This window comes from Lampetra fluviatilis, chromosome 1 (assembly GCF_964198595.1).
Source record: "Lampetra fluviatilis chromosome 1, kcLamFluv1.1, whole genome shotgun sequence".
NCBI lineage: Eukaryota > Metazoa > Chordata > Hyperoartia > Petromyzontiformes > Petromyzontidae > Lampetra > Lampetra fluviatilis.
This window is the reverse complement of record NC_136275.1, coordinates 41,375,691-41,400,845: the sequence shown is the minus strand read 5'-3', so window position 1 is coordinate 41,400,845 and position 25,155 is coordinate 41,375,691. Positions and strand designations below refer to the sequence as shown.

The window sequence follows — 25,155 nt, the reverse complement described above, 5'->3', positions numbered from 1 at the left end:
TACAGCAGGCGGACTGCAGAGGCAGGATAAAGATAGCGGGAGAGCTGCTGCAGCAGCAAGAGGTTTGAGATGGGTGCAAGCCAAGGGTAAGTGGGGGCGGGGCTAGAGGTGGAATTTACAAGTAATAAACCTCGGCCATTGTATTGGTAGAGATTAGAGATTAGCATGTCAATATGTCAATGTAACCCCACGACTACGGTGCTGAAGAAGCCATTGTGTTGCTAGAGATTAGAGATGAGCATGTCAATATGCGATGGCTCCCGCAGCAGCGGCTGTGTTAATGAGACACATTCAGCCGATTGAACAACGAGAGCCACCGCCAGCCACATCGAGGAAAAGAGAACAGCAGCAGCTATGTTAGTGAGACATTTAGTGATCGAAACGTAACTTTTTATTTTATAATTTTTCTATCTACGTAACTTTACCGAAAGACGCAAAGAGCATGAATTCCTGCAGTCACGAAAGCTTCAAGTGGGGACGCTTCCAGTTCCAGGTTTAATTTTGTTCCAACCGGACAAGAGCTCGAGAGACCCAGGCGAGACAGAAGTGACGGAGCCACGGGTCTGCTCGTCGGGGGCGCTGGTTGCTGCTGCTCCTGAGTGTGGGGCAGCGCCAATTTAGTCAGCAAAACCGAAGCCGCGAGATGCCATCACAGAGCTCGGAGGCCACACGGCTGGACAGAAATGAAACGAAATAAAAGAAACCTGGAAGGCCTTCGCCTGGTAGGGAGTGGGAGGTAACAGGCCGACGTCACGCTTCCATTGCAACGACTTCTCAAGTTAGAAATGTTTCGAGAATCTCCACCCATTGCCGTGTTATTTTATTTTTGTATTTCACCACATGTATAGCTGTTCTTAATTCAGCCACTGCCAGTGTATAAGTATTGTACCAAGTCAGGTTTGCTATGGAACATGATTATCAAAACTACTCTAGGTCTACCCATGCCGCCGTTAGTCATGAGGATTGATTGACCATACGTCACTTCGCCGGTCCGTGCTGGATGGTGAAGGGTAGAGGGTGTTCAAGGTGGCACTGATGTTGGACCTGGCTGGATATGGAATGTGGGTCACTCGGTTCGTAGTGCAGCGCGAGCCACTGCCCCACCGCTTGCAAGCGACGCGTCCCAGCGGGAGTGGCTACGCTGCCTTTTGCAGAGCTGCACGGTTTGAATCCAGTGGCGGCCCTAGTTATTCCTGCGTCATTAACCGCTCAAAACACGCGTGGTCTGCTTCGCATTGCACGTTAAAGATCCCGTGACAATCGCAAGAGAAGGCCAAATTTAAAATGACCCGCAAAATAATCTATGGGGGACTGTACATGTGTTAAGTAGTTGTTGCTGTTGCAGACGGAGGTACTCGGAGACGGAGGTGAGTTAGGGGCTTCCGCCAGGGTTTATTAACAGGTATCACTATAAGGGTTCCCTCTTCACCCCTTCCACTATCCCCGTTCCTCCAGTGACCCCGCTTACGTCACGGGGTCTCCCTTAAATACCCTCTGAGGCGAGACGTCACGTGCACTGCCCGGCGCGTGCGACCCCACGTCCCGTGATGTCACAGCACCGGACAGCGCACGCGACGCCACCACTCTCCTCTACTCCTCTACATCACCCCCCCCCGTGAAAAAAAACAGCCGACCCGGCTGCAAGCACCCCGCAAGCGGGGCCCCACACCGGACCGAAGACCGAATATTCACGAGTTCGTGTGCCTGAAGGTATAACCGGCTGCTAGAAACTAAACCTTAGGGCAGCACGGCCCCTCAAGCAGAACAGCAACAACAAAAAACAAGACAAATAGACCCCGAAGGCCTCATCCGCCGGATAGCGCCGAACGGGCGCCAGGGGCTGGGCCCGCTGAACGGCCATCAGGGCCGTCACCGGAGCCGCATCCCCCTCGAGCGGGTATGCGCTGCTGGCCCGCTCCCCCGTATGATGTCCGTCTCCCATGCAGGTGGCCCGTCAGCGGGCAACAGGCCCACCGCCGTGGCCTCCGGTGACCGGGGGGTCTCTGTCGGCCTCACTCGGGAGGGGCCTGGGGGCACACACACAGGTCGGACGTCACCTCCGTCAGCGAGACCCGGCCGGTCAGGCACGCCGGACACATCATCAGCCGGCCGCTCCGGAATTGGGGGTGGATCCCCCAGGGTAGATGGAACATAACGTTTGAGCCGGGACGGGTGCACTATCCACTGCCGGCGACCGAACCGAATCCGGACGCATTGCGGCCGGCGGACCTCCACAACCTCCACAGGGCCCTGCCAAGGGCGATGCAATTTGGCCGATGTGCCAACGGGGACCTGGGGACAATGCAGCCACGCTTTTTGACCCGCTATCCACGGGAGGCCAGCTGCCTGGTGTTTGGGCAGCCGCTCATTAGCCGCCTGCCGGCTTGCGGAATTCTCGGCAGCGGCCTGTCGCGCCTCGCGCAGCCGGTCAAGCGCGACCTTCAAAGGGGTCGGCACCGCCGACCCCTTCTTGGAGGAGCCAACGTCCATCTGGACGTGCACCGGGGGCTCCGGTTCCCTACCGTACATCAAATAAAAAGGCGAAAATCCCGTGGAGGCATGAGGGGCCAACCGATACGCCGCCAAGACCCCCGGGACGAACAGGTCCCAGTCAGACTGGGACGTGTTCACCTGGTGGCACAGCATGGACGTAAGGGTGCGGTTCAAGCGCTCTACCATCCCGTCTGACTGGGGGTGGTAGGGCGAGGTGCGGATTTTCTTGGTGCCAAGGAGGTCACACACCTCCTTGAGCAACCTAGACGAGAAATTCCGCCCCTGGTCAGTCAACAATTGTTCCGGCGCGCCCTTGTCAAACACGTACCCCTGGACGAAGGCCTCGGTGATAGAAGAGGCCAACTGATCGACCAAAGGCCATGCCATGGGCCAACGTGTGAGGTACTCAACGCCCACCAAGAGGTATTTGTGGCCCCGTTGGGATGCAGGGAATGGCCCCAAAATGTCGAGCGCCACGAGCTCATTAACGCGAGAAACCCGGATGGACTGCAGCGGGGCCCGGTCCCGGACAACTGGGGCCTTCCTCCGCGCGCAGTCGTGGCAACCCTTTAAAATCAGTGCCACGTCACCTTCAACACCCGGCCAGTAATAGTCCCGCTTAAGGGTCAATAAGGTCTTGTGGTAGCCAAGGTGCATAAGCTTCTCGTGAATGGCTCGGGTTAATTTACCACGCAGGCTAGTGGGCACAACCACACAATAGCGTTCCAATTGGGCATCCCAACGCATGAGTAGTCCGTCATGCACGGCGATCTCCGGGGCAGCCGACGAAGCTGAGCTCCGGGCCTTATGTCCGACACGGCGCCGTAGCTTCAGCAGAGAGGAATCCTCCATCTGCAAGCCGGACCATACCTCCCGGGGAAGTCCAAGGCCGAAATCCGCGGGCGACGCCGCACCTGGAGGGGTGTCCGCCTCGGCCGACGCGACCAACTGGGCCGCGGCGTCCCCTGGGGCCTTGCAACGGCTAGAGCCCAGGGCGCAAGCACACCCACCGCCTGCCGGCAATCGGGATAAACCGTCCGCATTTCCATGCTGTGTCCCCTTCCTGTGGATTACATCAAAGGGGTAATCCTGGAGCACTTCGAGCCAGCGAGACAGCTGACTCGAGGGCTGACTAATCTTCAGCGAATATTGCAGGGCCGCGTGGTCGGTTCGGACCGTAAACAGCCTACCGTACAAATATGGTCTATACAACTGAACAAAATAAACTATGGCCAAAAGTTCCCTCCGGGTCACACAATATCGCTGTTCCGTCGAGGACAGAACGCGACTGCCATAGGCTACCACCCTCTCAACCCCGTCGACCACCTGGGCCAGGACAGCCCCAATTCCCGTGTCGCTGGCATCGGTATCGAGCAGGAAGGGTTTCGTAAAATCCGGGTACCCCAAGGGCGGCGCATCCGCCAAGGCCGTGCGAAGCGCCGCAAAAGCCGCCTCCTCCTCCGCGCCCCAGTGAAACCTTTGGCCTTTGGCGGAAAGGGCGTGCAGTGGCTTCGCAATGGTCGCAAAATCGCGGACAAACCGGCGATAGTACGATGCGAAGCCAACGAAGCTACGCACCTCCGCGACAGATGTGGGAGTCGGCCACGTCCGGACACAAGCCGTTTTATCCGGGTCCGTGGCGACACCTGACGTGCTAACAATGTGTCCCAAATACCTCACCGATGGTTGTAGCAAGTGGCATTTCTGGGGTTTGAATTTCAAGCCAGCAGCACGCACTTTGACGAACACCGCCTCAAGGCGTTGCAAGTGCTCGCCAAACGTACGGCCAAAAACAATAACGTCATCCAAGTAGATTAGACAAGACTCCCACTGCAGCCCCGCCAAGACCATCTCCATGAGACGCTGGAAGGTGGCCGGGGCCGAATGGAGACCCATAGGAAGCCGATTGAACTCGAACAACCCCTGGGGTGTGCGGAACGCTGTTTTGGGTCTAGAGGCCTCATCCAGTGGCAATTGCCAGAAGCCGGAGAGCAAATCTAAAGTCGAAAAGAACCGCGCGCCCGAGAGGGCGTCCAGGGAATCATCCATGCGAGGCAATGGATATGCATCAGCCACCGAGATCTTGTTCAATCTACGAAAATCGACGCAGAACCGGAGACTCCCGTCCCGTTTCTTGACTAGCACAATGGGGGCACCCCAAGGGCTAGTAGATGGGGAGATGATGTCCGCCGCCAACATTTCCTCGACAGCCGAGCGGACATGATCTTTTTCCGCTGGGCTAAAGCGGTGGGAATTAAGTCGTATAGGGGCTGCGTCGCCCGTGTCTATGTGGTGGTCCAAAAGAGTAGTGCGACCCAGATCAAACTTACTTTGGCTGAATACATCGGTGAACCGCTCGATGAGGTCGCGGAGTTGCCGACGTTCCCCGGAGGACAACGAGGCATTCTCGTCGCACAACGTGGCAATCCATGATGCGTCGGGGTCCCCCGTGCGCATCACGCCCGCCACGACCCCTCCATCCGGGGCAGCGCTCTCGGGTGGAGGAGCCGGGGTCGCGTGTGCCAAAACGGCGCCGGCCGGGACTACGACCGGCAAGGGTCCCGAATTGAGGACCTGCAAAAAAAGGTCCTGGCCCCCCGACACGGCTGTCAAGGCGCCCACCAACCCCTTCGTCCTTGAAAAGTAGCTTGACGGAGACAGGAGGATACCCGTCTCCGTGGAGCCCATTTCGAGCGGTTTGCGCAACCTAAGGGGTATCAGGATTTGTGACGCCGGTGGTACGGTCACCGGCACTTTATTCAAGGCCCGTACACCGGCGACCAAGGGAGACAGGACGGTAGGCGATTGTAGGAATTTCAGCCGCCTCCCTGACGGCATTTCCACACAGCCCTGGTCAACGAGAATTCGGATGGGCATCCTAGACAAAAAGTCGGTCCCCAAGAGGCATGGCACTGCCAAGGTCCTGGAGACCAAAATCGGCCCGGCCAACTCAATCTCGTCAACCCGAACCGACGCTACAACGTGGCCCAAGATGCCCAAACTGCCGCCGTTCGCGGCGACACAAGCCCCGCGAACCGGCCTTAACGGACCCACGCTGCGGGGTAGCAGCCCAAAAATGGCCTCCGAAATAATGGTGGCCGATGCCCCCGTATCCACCAGGAGGCGAACGTGCACCCCTTGCACATATCCTGCCACCGCTGAGGAGCCGGCAGCTGCCGCCACCATCCTATGCGCAAGTGCATCCCAGTGGCGGGTCTGTCTGGGCCATTGAGGGGGTGATGACGATGGTGCACCCGACCCTTCGAGGACAACCCCATGACGATGGGTCCTAGCCCCGCTAGATGCATGAGGTGAAGGGAGCGGCCGCGCAGATGATGCGTCGCGACTCGCCTGGGGCCCCGGACCCGATGCCAAGGAGGGTCTAGGAGAAGGTGGAGTCCCTTTTCCAAAGGCCCCCGGGGCATTCCGGCAGCCCCGCTCAATGTGGCCCCGCTGACCACAGCGGAAGCAGGCCACCGTGTCCGCCTCCTGTGGACGGGAAGGTCCCGGCCGCCCCCGCTGCTCCGGACGGCGACCACCCGCCCCCCTTCCTCGACGATCGGGCACCGCCAGGGCCGCGAGGGTGTCCACCCCCTGAGAGGTGACCCCCCCGTCCGGCGCCGGGACCCCCGCACACGCCGCCATCTGAGGCCGTTGGCGGAGGGAGAGGTGCGCCTGAATGTTTTCGGCGACCGCCAAGGATGTGATCTGCCGATCATTGTTGATCGACAGAGCAATTCCTAGCTCCCTTGCCAGGTCAAGCAGCTTCCCCAAGGCCATAGAATCAAGTGCCCTGCCGTACAGGTCAGGGTATGCAGCCTGTGCCAGGGCCAGGAGCGAGCAGCGGAAGGCCAGCGGCAGTTCCCCCTCCTCCCGCCGCCGCAATGAAAACTTTAGCTGCGCGGTGGACGGCGGCTCAAAAACGTTGGCCATTTGGATATAGGCCGCCGGGAGTGTAGCCCGATTGGCCGGATGGATGGACTTGAAGGCCTGCAGAGCCCTTTCGTCCAAGCAGGTCGGAAGCGCCGGCAAGGCCTCCTCCATGGACCAGCCGACCGACATGTATGCCGCGTCGAACCGGTCCTGGAAGGCCGACCAGTCGCCTCCTTGCGCGACAAACGGCGCAACGTCGGGTAACCGGCGCTGCCATTGGCCGCGCGGCGCCGCGAGGTGTGGAAGCCAAGCGGCACCTGCGGGCCACCCGGCGGACGCGACGTGGTGCGGCGGTGGCAGCATTGCGGCTCCCGCGGGCCACGCCGAAGACGCGGAAAGGTGCGGTGGTGCTGCGGCTCCCATGGGCCACGCCGTAGGCGCAGCGAATTGTGGCTGAGTTGCGGCCCCCATGGGCCACGCCGTAGACGCAGCAAAGTGCGGCTGAGTTGCGGCCCCCATGGGCCACGCCGTAGACGCAGCGAAGTGCGGCTGAGTTGCGGCCCCCATGGGCCACGCCGTAGATGCAGCGAGGTGTGAAGGCACCTGCGCTTTCGCGACCCACCTGTCAGCGGCGGCGTACGAAGCCACGGCGTCGTCCCGCAACGCGGCGAGGGACCACGGCGTTGCCGAAGACGCGGCGGTATAAATCGGGCCTGCAGCGGCCCCCGCGGCCCACCCCGCCGGCGCAGCGAGGTGCGGGACAGCGGCCGTAGCCGCGGCAACCTCTCGCGACGCAGCGAGGCACCACGGAGTTGCGGCCTCCCCGGGCCACGCCGAAGACGCGGCGGTATAACACGGAGCTGCGGCTGCCCCCGCGGCCCACCCCGCCGGCGCAGCGAGGTGCGGGACAGCGGCCGCAGCCGCCGCAACCTCTCGCGACGCGGCGAGGCACCACGGCGTTGCAGCCTCCATGGGCCACGCCGAAGACGCGGCGGTATAACACGGAGCCGCGGCGTCATCCATGACAAGGGACGCAGGCACGGCGAGGTGCAGAGCCGCGGCATCGCCGGTGGCCGGCCCCGTGAGCGCAGCGACAGGTGGAGCCGCGGCAGCACCCGCGGCCCATTCCGGCGGCACGGCGATGTACGGGGCAGCGGCAGCTGCCGCTGCCCACCCCGGCGGCCCGGCGAGGACGGCACGCGCGTACTTACCCGGGGCCCCCCCGGCGGGCGCAGCTTGATGTAGAGCCGCGTCGTCGCCGGCGGCTGGTCCCGCAGGAGCGGCGTGCCGAGACACCCCGGCCGCGTCAGTGTAGAGACGCGGCGTCGCGGTCGCCATGGCAGCACCCGCGGCCCATTCCGGCGGCACGGCGATGTACGGGGCAGCGGCAGCCGCCGCTGCCCACCCCGGCTGCCCGGCGAGGACGGCACGCGCGTACTTACCCGGGGCCCCCCCGGCGGGCGCAGCTTGATGTAGGGCCGCGTCGTCGCCGGCGGCTGGTCCCGCAGGAGCGGCGTGCCGAGAAACCCCGGCCGCGTCGGTGGAGAGACGCGGCGTCGCGGTCGCCATGGCAGCCATGTCCGCCGGCCGCCGCGTCGCAGCCGTAGTAGCGGCCGCATACGTCTCCCGAGCCAACATGGCCGCCGCGGATTGCGTCGCAGCCAACATGACGGCCATTTCCGGTGGAGCGGTCGCTGGGAAAACGGCGGCGCTTTCAACGTTGGCAGTTGACAGTTGCTCCCGTCTCGAGTGCGGGGCGGTTGGCTGCGTCCGTGCCTCCACCTCGGCCAACCTGACGGTCAGCTGCCCCACCGCCTGCAGGAGCTGGTGCAGCAGAGCTGCGGGGACGCTTTCCGTCTCTGGCGGCGGCGGTGAGCTGGCACTCCCCGCAGCCGAATCCTCCCGCTCCGGCCCGCTCGTTTCCATGGGGACCGTCACCGGGGTCCCGGGCTCCGGGGTCACTGCTGGAGCCTCCTCTCCGCCTTCGGCACCCTCCAAGTCATGTGCCGGTGGGTTCTTACGCCGTGCGCCCGCTTTTGACATGTTGGCGACGGTGTAAACTTCTGACACCAGTTGTTAAGTAGTTGTTGCTGTTGCAGACGGAGGTACTCGGAGACGGAGGTGAGTTAGGGGCTTCCGCCAGGGTTTATTAACAGGTATCACTATAAGGGTTCCCTCTTCACCCCTTCCACTATCCCCGTTCCTCCAGTGACCCCGCTTACGTCACGGGGTCTCCCTTAAATACCCTCTGAGGCGAGACGTCACGTGCACTGCCCGGCGCGTGCGACCCCACGTCCCGTGATGTCACAGCACCGGACAGCGCACGCGACGCCACCACTCTCCTCTACTCCTCTACACATGTAGCAATCACTTGCCTTACCGACCGGCAGGCTGATGGCTGTCTATAGGCCAAGTGCTGAGTCGCTTTGTGCGTACAGGGACAGCTGCCACTGGGGGTGCCCTTTTCAATGTTTGAGAGGAGCTGCCATAGAAAGTGCTCCTACACGACCTGCCCAACAGGAGGGCGTGAGATCAAAGACAAAAATAATTACGTTATGTAACGCAATTTTTGTTCCTGGCTAGGAAGTGTTATTTCGTAATTGCTGATGCCTAAAAAGTATAGAAAATGGCTATTATTCCCCACAAACTTTGCTTTTGTGACCAGGACAGTGATATTTTGAAATTTACCTATTTTCAATGAGAAAACTGGCGAATTTGTGTATTTTCGTTCACATAAAGTCAGAAAAAAGAACATGAATCAATATTAAGATGTATTTATACTAAAGTAATACAAAAATTGCTACAAAAGATTTAGAAGTGAGTAGTTTTTCGAGATTTACGATTATACTGTAAATCATTTTCACGAATCAGCCCCCAAATGTAGTCTCCCATCATGTTCTCGTTATACTGTCCTTGGCAGCGGTGTTCAAAGTCCAGTATATCCTGGTGGAAGCGCTCCCCTTGCTCCTCCGAGTACACTCCCATGTACTTCTTGAATTTATCAAGATGAGCATCAAGGATATGGACTTTGAGGGACATCCTACATCTCATTGTGCCGTAGTTCTTCACCAAAGTCTCATTCCAGCTCCACATAATTTTCGACCTTGTGATTGCCCAAGAAGCCACTAACCACTGCAACAAAGCTATTCCAAGCCGCTTTCTCCTTACTAGTGAGCTTCTTGGGGAATTCATTGCACTCCAGGATCTTCTTTATCTGTGGTCTGACGAAGACACCGGCTTTGACCTTTAACTCAGACAGCTTAGGGAAGAAGTCTTGAAGGTACTTGAAGGCTGCTGACTCCTTATCTACAGCTCTGACAAATTGTTTCATAAGGCTCAATTTGATGTTCAGTGGTGGCATCAGCACCTTCCAGGGGTCCAACAGTGGCTCCCACTTGACGTTGTTCCTCCCCACAGAGAACTCGGTCTGATGTGGCCAGTCCCGCCTGTGGTAGTGCGCCTTGGTGTCCCTGCTGTCCCAAAGGCAAAGATAGCAGGGAAACTTGGTAAAACCGCCTTGGAGACCCATCAGGAATGCAACCATTTTGAAGTCTCCGATGACCTCCCCAGCCATACTCATCATACTTCAAGGCGTCCAGCAAGGTCTTGATGCTGTTGTAATCCTCTTTGAGGTGCACCGAGTGCACCTCAAAGAGGAAAGAGACGGGTACATGTTACCATTATGGAGCAGCACGGCTTTGAGGCTCCTGGATGAACTGTCAATGCAGAGGCGCCACTCATTCTGGTTACTTTGTGGCAGAAGCATAGCCCATCTTGACGGGTGAAGAAGCTGCAAAAAGGTTGGTGACGCTTCCTCTGATCTGCAACTTGCACACTTTTATCCAACAAGTTCCACTGGTTGAGCCTAGACGTCAAAAGCTCGGCATTGGACTTGGTGAGACCAAGATCTCTGATCAAGTCGTTGAGGTCTTTTTGGTTGGGGTAGTATGGGTTTCTCTCCTCAGCTCCACCTCTGAAATTGTCATCTGGATCTACGACGTCTTCCTCGCTCTCTGACTTGCTGCTCTCTTCTAAAGATGGCTGCTCTCTCTCCGGAGGAGTGGGTACGGGGAGCTCATGGCAGTGTGGCACCAGGGCGATGGATGAAGGAAGGTCCGGATACGTGATAGCAGGTGCATTCTTGCCAGTCCGACGTTTGGAAGGGTCCACCATGCAGAAGTAGCATTTGCTTTAGTGGTCAGTGGGTTCCCGCCAAATTCTTGGGATAGCGAACTTCATGGCTCTCTTTTCCCCTCTGTACCATCCTACAAAAATATTTATTTCACCCATGACTAATGTGTAAGAGATTCTCGCAACATTTTTCATATATGATATATTTGTTCAATAACATTGAAAATTGTAAAATATTTTATAATTAAAAGCTTTTACAATTTTCAAATTTTAACACATTTTATAACATAAAATTCCGAGCAACAATTGTCCATCTTACCTTCCAGAGTTTTTCTGCATTGCTCGCAGGTGAAATGAGGTGCCCAGGTTTTGTCTTGATCCCTGACAGGCATAACAAAATATGCCTTGTAGGCCTCACACATCTTAGCAGATCCTTCCACAGAGTACTTTTTCGCTCTTGTTTTGATAAATTGGCCACAGACATAGCAAAATGCGTCTGCCCGATGCTTGCAGCCTCTTGATGGCATCTCAGAAAAATGCTGATATGTATCCACTTAGGCAGTTGGAACTAAACTGAACTGGTAGGCGTAAGGCCCCTTATTTATACTATTTATATTCCTGGAAACTTCTAGAATGTTCTAGAAGTTACTTCAAGTTTACTCAGCACTGAATCTATCTGGAATGTTCTGGAAAATATGTACATTTCTAAATATCACTGTCCTGGTCACAAAAGCAAAGTTTGGGGAATAATAGTAATTTTCTGTACTTTTGAAGCATAAGCAATTAGGAAATGACACTACCCAGGAACAAAACAAATTGTTCCACAGTGTTATCATTGATGTTGGTCACTTCCTAGGATGTTTCTCTATCTCATTTTCCTCACAATGGCAATATTTCCTCCCAAGTAACTGGTGTGGACGAGAATTATTAAATTGAACACGTAGGCTTTCGCGAGCAATATTTTAAATATGATTATTTCACATTTTGACTTAAAACTTTCTTGTCTGCAGGAATTAATATTCTTGGTTCTTTCGGTAAAGTCACGTAGACAAAAAAATAAAAATAAAAGCAAAAAACCCAGGATGAAGACCGCTTGTGTTGCGATCGAAACGTCGTATTTTTATTTATTTTATTTTCTATCTCCGTGACTTTACCGAAAGAACCAAGAATATGATTATTTCACACTTGCAGTGATGATGTCACCTTACTCTAAGACCAGGAACAGGAAGACTGTCGTGATTCTGGCAATCGCCTGATGATGCTGCTTGTTATAATCGGCAGCGAAACGTCATTAACTCAAATTGTAAACATTGTGGGTTTACTGTCCAACACGCAGCCGGTTAGTGCTGTAGTAATAACTAATTAGCAGGCTTTTAGTCACCACATGACAAACGGTACTGATTGGCTGTGTCGAGTGGAGGTGGGTTACACGAAACATTTAAGCGATCTAACTGAACAAAACACTTTATTATGAATAATGACTTACGACTCTGCGTTAAGTTTTAAGCCACGTGGGCAAACAGGAGCGTGCGGTACAACAAGGAGCGAGCACAGGGTTGAGCACGTGGACGCACGGACGCGCTGGCTGGAGGCAGACATTCTAGAGAGGCTTTCTACCGACAGCTGCGCTGAGCGGGAGCCAACAAACGACAACAAAAGACAGGTGATGACACTACTTCATTTGTCACTGGGAAATCCTCTGTAATCGTTTGACTAAGTAGCCGAGAAGTCCGCACTGAACGTTTAACGAATGGCTTTTGTGATGGTGCTGCCCAGACCCTCCCATGTTAAATCATAATATTTAGAGTGGAGAATTCAAAGGGAAAGGTGCAGCTCTGCAATTGCTTACACCACTGCTGGCAGACGGGCCTCCACCAGAGGGAGCTTTAGACCGCCACTCTACATGGCATTTGTATAAATGTTGAACTTCTTTCGCACCGTACGTAGCCAACCGTGCTAATCGGAGGTGCGGGGGAAGGACTACCAACGAAACACTAAAAACAGTTCTCAACAATTTGAGTTTTCAATATGGATTTTAAAGTGCACAGCTCCAGTGGCTTCCTAATCTCGCAAGGAAGAGCGTGCCAGAAAGTCCGCGATGTGGTGACACTTCCATGCATCACTACGATAGACCCCACTTCAGGTTGTAATTATAAGACCACGGGGCGCCATGGTGGCGAGATGGTATCTCCATTGGCTGGTATGCAGGAGGTCGTGGGTTCGATACCGACCTTAATGCCTGCTGCTGCTGCTGTATATTTGGAGTTTGCATTCGCAGTGTTGTAGATTGAGGCGGACCGACTTCTTGTCCTTGCTTCCCGGGCCACTTTATTGCAGTCGGTGTTGACAACACTTGTTGCTGCATGTTCACTCTCTCACTCGCCGCGTCCCAATCCCACTCCCTACAATCCTTTTCTCACCCCTCTAGTCGGCTGCCGTGTCTCGCCGTCTCAGCGGGTCGATACCACGGCAGCCCCCGGGGGCCAAGCGTGCCGACGTACAGACTGCGCTCACGCCCTTCGCGTTCCGACTCCGAGCCTCCGCAAGTCCACGCAGGACCACTCCCACCCAGGAACACTCTCGCGAGCCTGTGCGGGTCCGGCTTCAGCTCGTCTTGTCTTCTGTCTTCAGCTCGTTTGCCCGTCTTATATATCCCTCGCGACCCTTCCAGAACATTCTGACCGGAAGATTCCTCTATGTGATTGACAGGTACCGGTCTCTTCAATTCCGGTCCACATCCCCCCTTAATTACCCCAACGCGGTCATCCCCTCCCCTGGCTGCTCTCGACGTTCCGCCTGCCGCGCCGCCGTCCCCAGCCGAGCGCGGACTTGCAGCCGATATCAAAGACGCGCGCGTTGAGCCACTACACATGTTCTCCCCGTGGTCACGTGGGTTTTTCTCCAGGTCCCCTGGTTTTTCCCTCCACATTTGGAAACGTGTTTAGACTATGCCGCTGCTACATATTTCCACGTGACAAGCCACTTCGTTGAGCTATCATTTGTGGCCAAGTGACCAGGTCGCTTCTGAGAAAGAGCTAATAGCTCAGTGGAACCTGCCAATTGACTGGTGTACCCATTTAAACTGGCGGATAGACAGGGGCAGGGCGATTTAAGAAACTCGCACCATTGTTTCGAATTGAAGTGGTGACCTCCGGATCAATCCATAGGCCACTCTGATAATCATTCCCTCACGTTGACATCCTCCTAGTAGTAAATGTTTCACCTCGATAACTCCATCAGCTACACTTATAAATGGAAGGCAATTCTGACTAACAAAAAGCATGCTCATTTTACGAGTTACGCAGGTTATTTTTCCCCCAGACATCAAGAGGACATCGCGGCTAATCCCTCGCGGATCTTCGCGTTAGTCCAGCGGGACGACGGCGTCACTCGAATCGCCGCCAGGGCCCGGTCCCCCCTCTGGGTCGTCGACGGCGCCCAGGAAGGCGACGTAGTTGGCGTTGCTTCGCACGAGTGGCTTGTTGGGATTGGACTGCACCTGCACGGCAAGGGGGCGCGTGCGGGTGAGGGGGGCGCGTGCGAGTGAGGGGGGCGCGTGCGGGTGAGGGGGGCGCGTGCGAGTGAGGAGAGAGCGTGGCGGGAAACACCGGCCGGGGCAGCGGCGAGGGTTCGGGTTCGTGAGCTGGAAGGGAACAAGGCGGTAATGAGGAGCGCACCCCCCCTATCAGCTCGGTTGGCTACGTGCGGTGCGAAACAAGTTGAACGTACATCCGTGGAGGAGCGGGTCGCACCGAGCATAGCTGTCTCAATTGATGTTTGTTGTTGTACCTTGCGCACAAAGCATTCCTGTGTTATAAATCAGTTTCATTAATGCTCTTTTAAAATCTTGCGCAACCCAACCCAATAAGAGCAGGACCACTGCAAACCATCACCGAGTCCTTTTCAGAGACCTGTACCCTCAATTCACGAGCCAGATTGATTTTAGTGCAAGTTTTATCACCGTCGTGTGTTTTCAGATGCAGTCGCATTTTTATGCCATAAATTCTAATAACAAAAGTAATTTGAGTAACAATGGGCACAGGCTATAATTAGAGGATGCAGTGTCTTGAGTGATGGCGTGTCCGTGTCTCCCCTGCGTCTCGCCCTGTCTCCGTGTCTCCACGAGTTTCACCATCTCTGTGCGTCTCAGTGTCTCAGCCCGGAGCCCCACCTGCTCAAGACGCAGCGCCCCGAAGGGATTGCTGCCGTGGGACAGGATGCGCACCTCCAGCTCGCGCAGGATCTGCAGCGAAGGCTTCAACTCGGCCTCGCTGCACAGAGCCCACATCAACACCAACGTCAATAACAACACCGCCAAACTAATCGACAACAGCACTAGAGGCAACACAAGATACTAGCATCAAAAGCACCGCAACGTCACCAACTCGTGGCGTGGGTACCACAACGGCACCGGCGTGAACACCCACATCGACGCCACTATAGCGTGACCAGAACAAATACAAACCGAACACCAACGTCAAAAACCTGGAGCTGGCTGCCATCGCAGACTGGAGCCAAATTTCTCGCGGCCGATTTCCATTCGTTTCGCGGCACTCGAATTAGGGCCGAGTATAAGTCACCAAACGTGACGATCAAAAAATCTAATTGGTGGCGGGAACGTTTAATTTTTAAATTAACGTTGAGTCGTTCCACCACCGCTGTCTTGAAGGTTCTTGAGTGTTTCTGGGAATACCCTACGGATATGGGACAAGGGGAAGAGCGCCAACTCGTGGAATAGCTGAATTATTTTTCCTACCAACTTGAGTCAACTCGAGTTGGCTACCCATGAGAACCAGGAATTGGCGGAGGCTTGTTGTCCAATGATCTTGGTAAGCCGGGTTTGTTTCCTGGCCATGTTGTTCAGCGTCTGTGGCAAATCATGTCTGAACTTGCCCTAGACCACCCCTACGTCAGCTCCGGCTGAACAAGTACCTGATGCAGTGTCTGAAGCACTGGGGAGATGGACAACTAGGTATGCTTGATTCTGGTTACAACAGCCCATCACACATGTGCCCTGCAGGTGTTAAAAGGTGCTTCGCTAACAGCAATTGCCACAACATTGTTTATCAGGTTAAGAGAAAACGTTGCCCTTGTTTACTATATTACAGACCAAACATGTGCGTGGTAAATGAAGGCAATGGTTACTGAAGATACGGAGCAGCATTGCGTGGCTCACCTGTACATGGTGAAGAAAGAGGGGATGTTGTAGTCTCTAAGGAGCAGCAGGGTTGGGAACCAGCCCTCGACTAGGCCCTTGTTGGCATGGAAACCTAGACCCAGACAAGAACATGAAGCCTGCTTTAGCTTGAGCAGCCATGCATGCACGACCGTGTAAAACTTTTTTTCTATCTAAACAGGAGAATGACTTGGCAATAAGCTAATGATGTTGAACAAATTTATAAAATGTTATCTGTGCACTCATATGAAAGCAGTGTAATGGTTAAGAGTCGCTGATTATGGGAGTGCATCGGCCCAGTGGATTCGAGTGGATTCGAGTGGCTCTTCTGCAGCCAACAGACGAATCGATGGCGAATCTGTGAATGCTCTTTTGCAATTGCGCTACAAACTCGATGATAGTTGACACTCTACTCTTTTTCTAGAATAGTCTGTTTGAGATGTTTAATAAATATATATAATTCATTTGGGAATTTTAACATATTTGTACGAACTTAAGGATCCAGAGAAAATCACACATACAAGAGACAACATTCCCACGACAAATGCGCAATATGCCTACTTGCTGTGCGACCTGCACTGCAAGTGGGTTTCGCGCACACACGATCGGTGACTCATGGTCTGATTTGTTGTCTGGATGTGGCTGCCCGGTTACGTCTGAATTACAGACGCACTAACGTGTGTCAGATTTTCCTGGAAGCATTCATTACGCCCTTGAGCTGCTGCCGGCTGACCTCGGGGGTGAAGAACGTAGGCAGTGTAGCCCACGATACGAGCGTGGCGATCTGATAAATCACGCAAACATCCACGCCAACCTCCATGACCATGGGCGTCCTTTGTTTTATTGAGATGACAGCTGCCAGTTCCAGATTCCGTTCCCTTTTGAGACTTAATGGCGCTGGCATGCAAGTGCCGCATCATCGGCTATCGCCCGTGTACATCAACTCGGATCCTGGGCCAGGGCAACTGGCGCGTAGGTCTGCCAACTGCAAAAAATTACTTAATTTACGAATGTATCGCGTGTCCTGCACGTTAACCCCAATGCCGGTTTAAGGCACAGCGCTGTGCACCTTATACATGCTTCATAAAATCAAACGCTGGACTGCGTCCTTTCTATAGGTGTCTGCGGACACAGGCGACGTTGCCTCGGCATGCCTGGGTGGAAGCTCACGACGATCGACGGCCGCGCAGCACGACCGGTCTCCACCAGAGTCTCCCAGTAGTCGTGGTAGAGACCCTTCCAGCCGCTCATGTGCACCGCGCCTGGTTCGGCTCCTGCCTGCAGCGGCGTCCGAGTCATGGTGCCCTCCACCACCTCGGGGCCGATCATCACCACCTCCACGCCCCGGTGCTGCTTGCACCATACGCGCACCGCACATACCGCGCATGCCGGATGTTTATGCCGCACGTTCATCATGGTGCCCTGGCAAGGGAAGGAGGAGCGCTGTGCACGTTGGGGGTGTCTGGAGTCAGATCAGGAAAGTGGCTGTGGTGCAGGAGCAGCTGAAACAACGTGTGACCCTTTTTAAAATATCTTTTCACGGACCCTCTCGTGGACATCATCTCATGAGATTAGTGAAATAAATCCTTCCTCTGCACCTCCGATTAGCACGGTTGGCTACGTACGGTGTGAAAGAAGTTAAACATATATAGAATCTGTGCAATGTCAGCCACTAGCCTCGCTCCCGTGCCAATGCAATGGGACGCAACAAATTGACTCTAATGTGTAAATTGAACAATTTATGAACGCGACCATGTTTATGACACCTCCAAGGCACTGTCTGGCTCAGGGAAACCGGTACAAGATGAGGAAAGAAGGAGGACAAGAGGATGAGGCTGGGAAGAGGAGGACAAAGTGGAGAAGGGACAGCAGCTGCGGGAACTTGCACCCTGAGCTCGTCCGGCCTACGGAAGGCGTCTCAAGATGGAGCCTGGGGTGAGGCACCTGTGGGAACATGCAGCCCAGCTCGTCGTAGTCGGTGAGGCGTGCGTCCAGCGTCTCGGTGTGCGACGCCCCAGCCACGTGCACCGTGACGGGGCCATGCCGCGGGTCCAGGCCAAAGCGCCGCAGGGCGAACCCCACGGTGAGCGGCCGGGAGAGCGCGTCGCTGAGCACGCGCCGCGTCGACGCCAGCAGCTCGGCGTCGTCGGGCCGCGGCTTGCCGGCGTTAGCCCACAGCAGGCCCATGTAGCGGCACACCAGCACGGCGCGCAGGGCGTCCTCCCCGCCGCCCGGCTGCATGGACAGCCAGTCGTCCCAGCCGCGCACCTCGTCCGCCTCGCGTGGCCACGCGCCGCTCGTGAACGGAAGGTTTCCTGCACCGGGAACGCATCGCTGTCACCTCAGTGCCGTGGCTGGGCAAACGTGGGGCCTGCTGAGCTATGTGGCTCTATTTCAGAAGCGACCTGGCCACAAATGATAGCCCAAAGATGTGGCTTATCGTCACGTGGAAATGTACAGCAGCCAAATAATCTAAACGCGTGATGTTGATTCGAAATGTGGAGGGAAAAACCGGAGGACCCGGAGAAAGATCCATGCGACCAGAGGGAGAACATGCAAACTCCAAGTATAAAGTAGATGTCGGGGTTGGGATCGAATCCACGGCCTCCTGTATACCAGGCGAGATAGTTACCATCTTGCCACCGTGGCACACCATGGGTTGGGTTGGCCCCCATCGCAATTGAGACATTGGCAAACGTTTCCAACGAAAATCAGAGAGGCAATTTCCAAACACACTGCAAGGTGCTGAATGTGTACGTCCATCGCCAACAGCTGGGATTGGGGTGACCGCGGGCCCTTCTGTTATCGTTGATACTCATTTAAAGAGGTGACGCGCTGAGCTAAACTTAACCCCATTATAATCGCATGCCTGCAGTCACTTCAGGTTAAGCTCGCGCCGCTCAGATTGTTTTGTCCCTAATCCTGACCTCGGTCAAATGCTACCGCAAGCCTCCAGCCCATCACGTGGCACTCATCGGCATGAGTGGTCCATTCCACGAACGTGAAGTCTGCTCCCACGACGGGGGCGATGCGTGAAAGTCAACAGTGTGACCTCTTGCTGGGATTAAATCTGAGCCTATCTCTTGATTGATATTCCTCTTCTGTGTACACGTCGCTCTCCAGCCTTTGTCTCTTATACCACCACTGCCATGAGTAGTGTCGAATAAAGTCATAATCTAAAGTAATAAAGTTTTTCACATTATTCTAGCCATCTGTCGACCCACCCCAGTTGCCAACCTCTGTTTATATTTTTGCGCCAATTGTGTTTATTTGTTTTGCCTACCCTGCCTTTGGGCTCGCCAGACCAATATTATCCGGTTTAAACAAGGACACTTTGGATTGGTTTCAACCATCTTGGTCTCACCAAGATGCCTGCAATGTGTTTGTAGGTTGTATACCGCACGTTGCTCGAAACAAAGTCCGATGTTTTGCTCCATGCGCCAGGAGAAGCTCCCAGGATACGAAGCTCCCAGCACACCAAGCGAAGCATTGGACAATGTGCCGGACAGCACGCGGTGCCAACCCAGAGCCCACGTGGTACCAACCCAGAGCCCACGTGGTACCAAACCAGAGCCCACGTGGTACCAACCCAGAGCCCACGCAGTACCAACCCAGATCCCACGTGGTACCAAACCAGAGCCCACGTAGTACCAACCCAGAGCCCACGCAGTACCAAACCAGAGCCCAGGTGGTACCAAACCAGAGCCCACGTAGTACCAAACCAGAGCCCACGCAGTACCAACCCAGATCCCACGTGGTACCAAACCAGAGCCCACGTAGTACCAACCCAGAGCCCACGCAGTACCAACCCAGAGCCCACGCAGTACCAACCCAGAGCCCACGCAGTACCAAACCAGAGCCCACGTGGTACCAACCCAGAGCCCACGTGGTACCAACCCAGAGCCCACGCAGTACCAACCCAGAGGCCACGTGGTACCAACCCAGAGCCCACGCAGTACCAACCAAGAGCCCACGTGGTACCAACCCAGAGCCCACGTGGTACCAACCCAGAGCCCACGCAGTACCAACCCAGAGCCCACGCAGTACCAAACCAGAGCCCACGTGTTACCAACCCAGAGCCCACGTGGTACCAACCCAGAGCCCACGCAGTACCAACCAAGAGCCCACGTGGTACCAACCCAGAGCCCACGTGGTACCAACCCAGAGCCCACGCAGTACCAACCAAGAGCCCACGTGGTACCAACCCAGAGCCCACGTGGTACCAACCCAGAGCCCACGCAGTACCAACCCAGAGCCCACGCAGTACCAAACCAGAGCCCACGTGTTACCAACCCAGAGCCCACGTGGTACCAACCCAGAGCCCACGCAGTACCAACCCAGAAGCCACGTGGTACCAACCCAGAGCCCACGCAGTACCAACCAAGAGCCCACGTGGTACCAACCCAGAGCCCACGCAGTACCAACCAAGAGCCCACGTGGTACCAACCCAGAGCCCACGTGGTACCAACCCAGAGCCCACGTGGTACCAACCCAGAGCCCACGCAGTACCAACCCAGAGCCCACGTGGTACCAACCCAGAGCCCACGCGGTACCAACCCAGAGCCCACGCAGTACCAACCAAGAGCCCACGTGGTACCAACCCAGAGCCCACGTGGTACCAACCCAGAGCCCACGTGGTACCAACCCAGAGCCCACGCAGTACCAACCCAGAGCCCACGCAGTACCAACCAAGAGCCCACGTGGTAACCAACCCAGAGCCCACGTGGTACCAACCAAGAGCCCACGTGGAACCAACCCAGAGCCCACGTGGTACCAACCCAGAGCCCACGTGGTACCAACCCAGAGCCCACGCAGTACCAACCCAGAGCCCACGCAGTACCAACCCAGAGCCCACGTGGTACCAACCCAGAGCCCACGTGGTACCAACCAAGAGCCCACGTGGTACCAACCCAGAGCCCACGTGGTACCAACCCAGAGCCCACGTGGTACCAACCCAGAGCCCACGCAGTACCAACCAAGAGCCCACGTGGTACCAACCCAGAGCCCACGTGGTACCAACCCAGAGCCCACGTGGTACCAACCCAGAGCCCACGTGGTACCAACCCAGAGCCCACGCAGTACCAACCCAGAGCCCACGCAGTACCAACCCAGAGCCCACGTGGTACCAACCCAGAGCCCACGCAGTACCAACCCAGAGCCCACGCAGTACCAACCCAGAGGCCACGCGAGGACTGTTGCAGTGCAATCGCAGAGTCAAGCTCGCTATACAGACGATGTTATCGGTGAGAGCACTCCATCTTTGACAATGGGGCCCTGTTCAATGGGGATTGCACTCGCAAAGAAGGTTGCTGACCTTCCGTAAGCATCTTTGTACTACAGCGACTGCACAGGGAATTTGACAAACGATGTAGGTAGGACCCATACCTGTGAAGATGAGCCATTCCACCAGGCGGTCGATGGCCGCGTGTTTCAGCTTCTTGCAGAACTTCTTGTGCAGCGGCCAATTGGCTCTCTGGCACTCGGTGCCACAGTAGTACACGTTCTGGCACCTTCAGCAGTGGGAGGCACAGGTGACATGCATCTTACAAACACCCGCCTGAAGCATCAGGCTCTTAGCATTGAATTGTGTACATGTACAGCCCTCTGTCGCTCCACTGCTGGATGAGGGCCTTCAGACACTGTGCAGGCCCGTGGGGGTTTGTTGGCCACACGTCAACATGCTGGGCCGTGTGGCTTGGTGAAGGTGAGGTGTAAAGAGGTTGGGAGCACAGCAATCTTCATACACTGCCCTCTGCTGACAATTCAATGCTGCTAAATTCTACAATAATTTTCCTGGCCTAAACCGGCTTAGCTTCTGAGATCTCCTGTCTACTGCAGAGTTGGATGTCGTTTAATGAGTCACCAACTCTACTGCCCAAGCACTGGATGACTGGCTTGCATCATCTCCACTATGCCCAGAAAAAAGGTATCACCGATACTGTAACCTTTTACAAGGTAGCCCTACGTAATCCACAGTCTACAGCCACACGCACCGCTTACGTTCTCTGCCCGAGAGCAGGTTCCTGACCCAAGCTCCCTCCATCCCATCCAATGGCACTCCCCTTCATCTCACGACACCGTTGGATTTCTTGAGACATAATTAGAGAGCGATGGTGGAGATAGTTTCTCTGGCCTGGCAGGAGGAAGCCACCTCAACCATCCTTCCCTCGGTGAGATCAGGTGGCGTGCTAGGCGGAGCGAGAGCCATGAACCTGCCCTTGGGGAGAACACTTCAGAGGGAGGCGGGCCGCTGTTAATCCAAACCAGCACTCGGCAGCCACCGTTTGCAGCGTGCCAGCGTCCTCCCCGCGGGGAGGCCGTCTGGCAGCTTCTTGCAGTGGGCGCAGAAGGTGTAGGTGTCCTCGATCTTGCGGAACATGTCCCGGTACGTGTGGATCCCAAACTCCGTGAGGCTTTTCTTCCCCTGCAGTGCCATCCTGCATGCGATGTACAGTCAGGAGAGAGGGATTCGTCATCGTTAGCGCACCCCCCCCCTTGATGCTCAGCGGATGGAAGAGCGAGTTGGTGAGGTAATGGAGGAGCGAGTTGGTGAGTGAGGTAATGGGAGAGTGGTTGGGTGAGTGAGCGAGCGGGTGAATTGGCACTCGGCCTGCCTGTAGTCATCGAAGCCGCTGAGGTTGAGTTTTCGCAAGATGACTCCGGAGAGGCCGGGAACCGCCGCGTCCATGGCGGCGAAGCCCGCGGTGTCGGTGAAGACGCCGCGGTCCCCGCCGGCCGCGGCTCCTCCCGGGACGCGCCTGACCCCGGGCCCCAGTAGGGCGGCATGAGGGCAGCCCGACACGAGACGGACCGATTGTGTCAACTTCAAACGCGTCGGCTGGTCGTAGTCGCTCACTCTCGCAGAGCGAGGACGGCCACGGACAAGCGGGAAGGCAGCAGCCACGCAGCGCCAATAACTGCCCAAGCTCTGCGGTCCTCTATATACGTGGATGTTATCGGCCAATTAATGAGTTTCTACACGTGGGAGGAATCCGGAACACTGTAGGAAACCCACACACGTGCGAGGGGGAAACACGCTATCCGACACGGGGCGAACAGGTAGAAGAATCGTCATTCTTGGTTTCTGTAGAACTGCGTTTTCTATTCAGTTTGTCGTCCTCCCGCACCTCCGGTTAGCACGGATGGCTACGTACGGTGCGAAAGAAGTTAAACATTTACTGCTACAAACGCCCTACCCGCACCTCTTTAGTTTGGGACGAAAATATATTTGCCTAACGTGACATAAAACTAATATCATACCGGAATGTGTCAATGTATATGAAGACGTAATGTAGTTTAAAATGTACATTGAATGCACTAGCCTATGTGACATATAATTGTCTATGAAGTATGATTTAATTGCAATAGAAAACCGTGGTGGTTCAGTGGGGCAGTGGTTGTTGCACTGCGCTGTCAACCACGGACACTTGAGTTCGCTTCCGAGACGAGGTCAATAACAACGCATGGTAAACAAAACCCTTGTTCACCAAGCCACAATCACGAACGTGGTGAAGTATGGCCAAACAAACCCCACGATCGACACGGATTGTGGCACATATTTCTGGCTCCAATCTCTTACGTGATCAGGTAACTGTCTTTAATGCGTGATTTGAAGAGTGTGTGTGTGGGTTGCGAGCACATGGCTATACATGGCACCCAGTTCTAGTTGACGACCGCACCATTGGATAGCGCTGCCCCTGCACGCTGCCCCTGCACGCTGCCCCTGCACGCTGCCCCTGCACGCTGCCCCTGCACGCTGCCCCTGCACGCTGCCCCTGCACGCTGCCCCTGCACGCTGCCCCTGCACGCTGCCCCTGCACGCTGCCCCTGCACGCTGCCCCTGCACGCTGCCCCTGCACGCTGCCCCTGCACGCTGCCCCTGCACGCTGCCCCTGCACGCTGCCCCTGCACGCTGCCCCTGCACGCTGCCCCTGCACGCTGCCCCTGCACGCTGCCCCTGCACGCTGCCCCTGCACGCTGCCCCTGCACGCTGCCCCTGCACGCTGCCCCTGCACGCTGCCCCTGCACGCTGCCCCTGCACGCTGCCCCTGCACGCTGCCCCTGCACGCTGCCCCTGCACGCTGCCCCTGCACGCTGCCCCTGCACGCTGCCCCTGCACGCTGCCCCTGCACGCTGCCCCTGCACGCTGCCCCTGCACGCTGCCCCTGCACGCTGCCCCTGCAGTTCCCCCATAGCACTGCCCGGTGACATCCGTCGGACGTGGCCGCATAAGACTGCAAAGAACGACGCATGCCTTGATACAAAATATGCGTGCAAGAATCATCATCATTATTGTTCATGCCATCATCAGCACAATACAAACGGTCAACCTCATCAACACTACCACAATCACTATGGCAATATCATCCTAGTAATGACCACAATTCTCATCATAATCACCATCAATGCCATAACCCACAACAATCATCCGATCAACCCTCGCTAATGGCGCATGCCTTCCCTTTGATTTCACGATACCGTGACAGCTATACGCGTTGCAGTCAGATCGAGTCCAACGAGCGAGACGTGGGAGAGAAATTAAGCGTCTTTAGAACAAAATGTAACCACCCTTACCCGGGTTCGGGCATCCGTGAGGAGTGCTCCATGCCCGCGAGCTGACGGCGACTGATGGGTGGTGTTGGCGGGTGGTGGCAGAAATAGTTAACAGCTCCGCCAAGTCGGGCTGCACCTTCAGATGGTGTGAGCCCTGCACCCGCGCCCTGCCATGAGCGGGCAACGCCCCCGGGCTTAAATCCTCATCCCGTGCCACGACCTCCCAAGCCCTGGTTGTCAATCACTCCGCCGCGCCCGATGTTGGTGGCGCAGCTGTTTGTATTTTTAGCCCGCGCTCGGCTTGCGTAAAGCGAGTGGAGGCTTCGCAGTACTTGCAGGATATATATATTTATTGGGGGAAAATTGGATACAATTTTGGAAATTAGGCAAGTTATGAAGAAAGCTGGGCACTTGTCCAAGATGGATCTTTGTCTTAGGACGAGGTGCACTCGTGGCACATTGAAAAGACGATCCATGGCCTCACAAGCGAGAAATCGGTTTCAGGGGTTTGCATTGCTCGCACTGTGTAAGATCAAATGGAGCACTGTGTTGCTTAACTTTAATTGCCAATATATATTGCGGTCCATTGGCTATATGTTATACCAAGCGTGGTTACATGGATTTAACCTGAAATCTGAAAACCCGGGATCATGTTTTCACCCAACAGGTGTCAGCAGCGCCACTTGACTGCATTTGAATTGGTCCGATGCGTGGCCTCGCCAAGAGGTTCCGGTGTCGCGGTCGTCACGCGTTTGTCGCAGCCTTGCCCTCGTCTTGCTATTTTAAGACCACAGCAGTTGTAACTTGCGGCTTCGGTGAAACAAGACTCACTTTAAGGTTATGTTTAATTACTTAAATCTTGCAAGTTAAAAGCCATCTCGGAGTAAAGGAAATTCACAACAGCAAATATACGAAAAACAATTGGGGTT

At 55.7% G+C, this 25,155-nt stretch overlaps 1 protein-coding gene and 1 long non-coding RNA gene across 2 annotated transcripts; one reads left to right on the top strand and one right to left on the bottom strand.

The window, feature by feature from the left end:
- Positions 1-11,404: 11,404 nt before the first annotated feature.
- LOC144936322 (uncharacterized) lies at positions 11,405-17,729 on the top strand. Its single transcript, XR_013637416.1, has 3 exons — positions 11,405-14,021; positions 14,648-14,889; positions 16,792-17,729. It is a non-coding gene; the product is annotated as an uncharacterized LOC144936322 (long non-coding RNA).
- MSS51 (MSS51 mitochondrial translational activator) lies at positions 13,862-25,053 on the bottom strand. The gene is made up of 9 exons (XM_078863412.1): positions 24,248-25,053; positions 22,288-22,431; positions 21,955-22,110; positions 21,059-21,183; positions 17,618-17,988; positions 16,828-17,023; positions 15,674-15,767; positions 14,669-14,768; positions 13,862-13,996 (listed from the first exon to the last, which is right to left on the bottom strand). The coding sequence occupies exons 1-9, from the start codon at positions 24,277-24,279 to the stop codon at positions 13,862-13,864; spliced, it is 1,353 nt and encodes a 450-aa protein (XP_078719538.1). The 5' UTR covers positions 24,280-25,053.
- Positions 25,054-25,155: the final 102 nt, after the last annotated feature.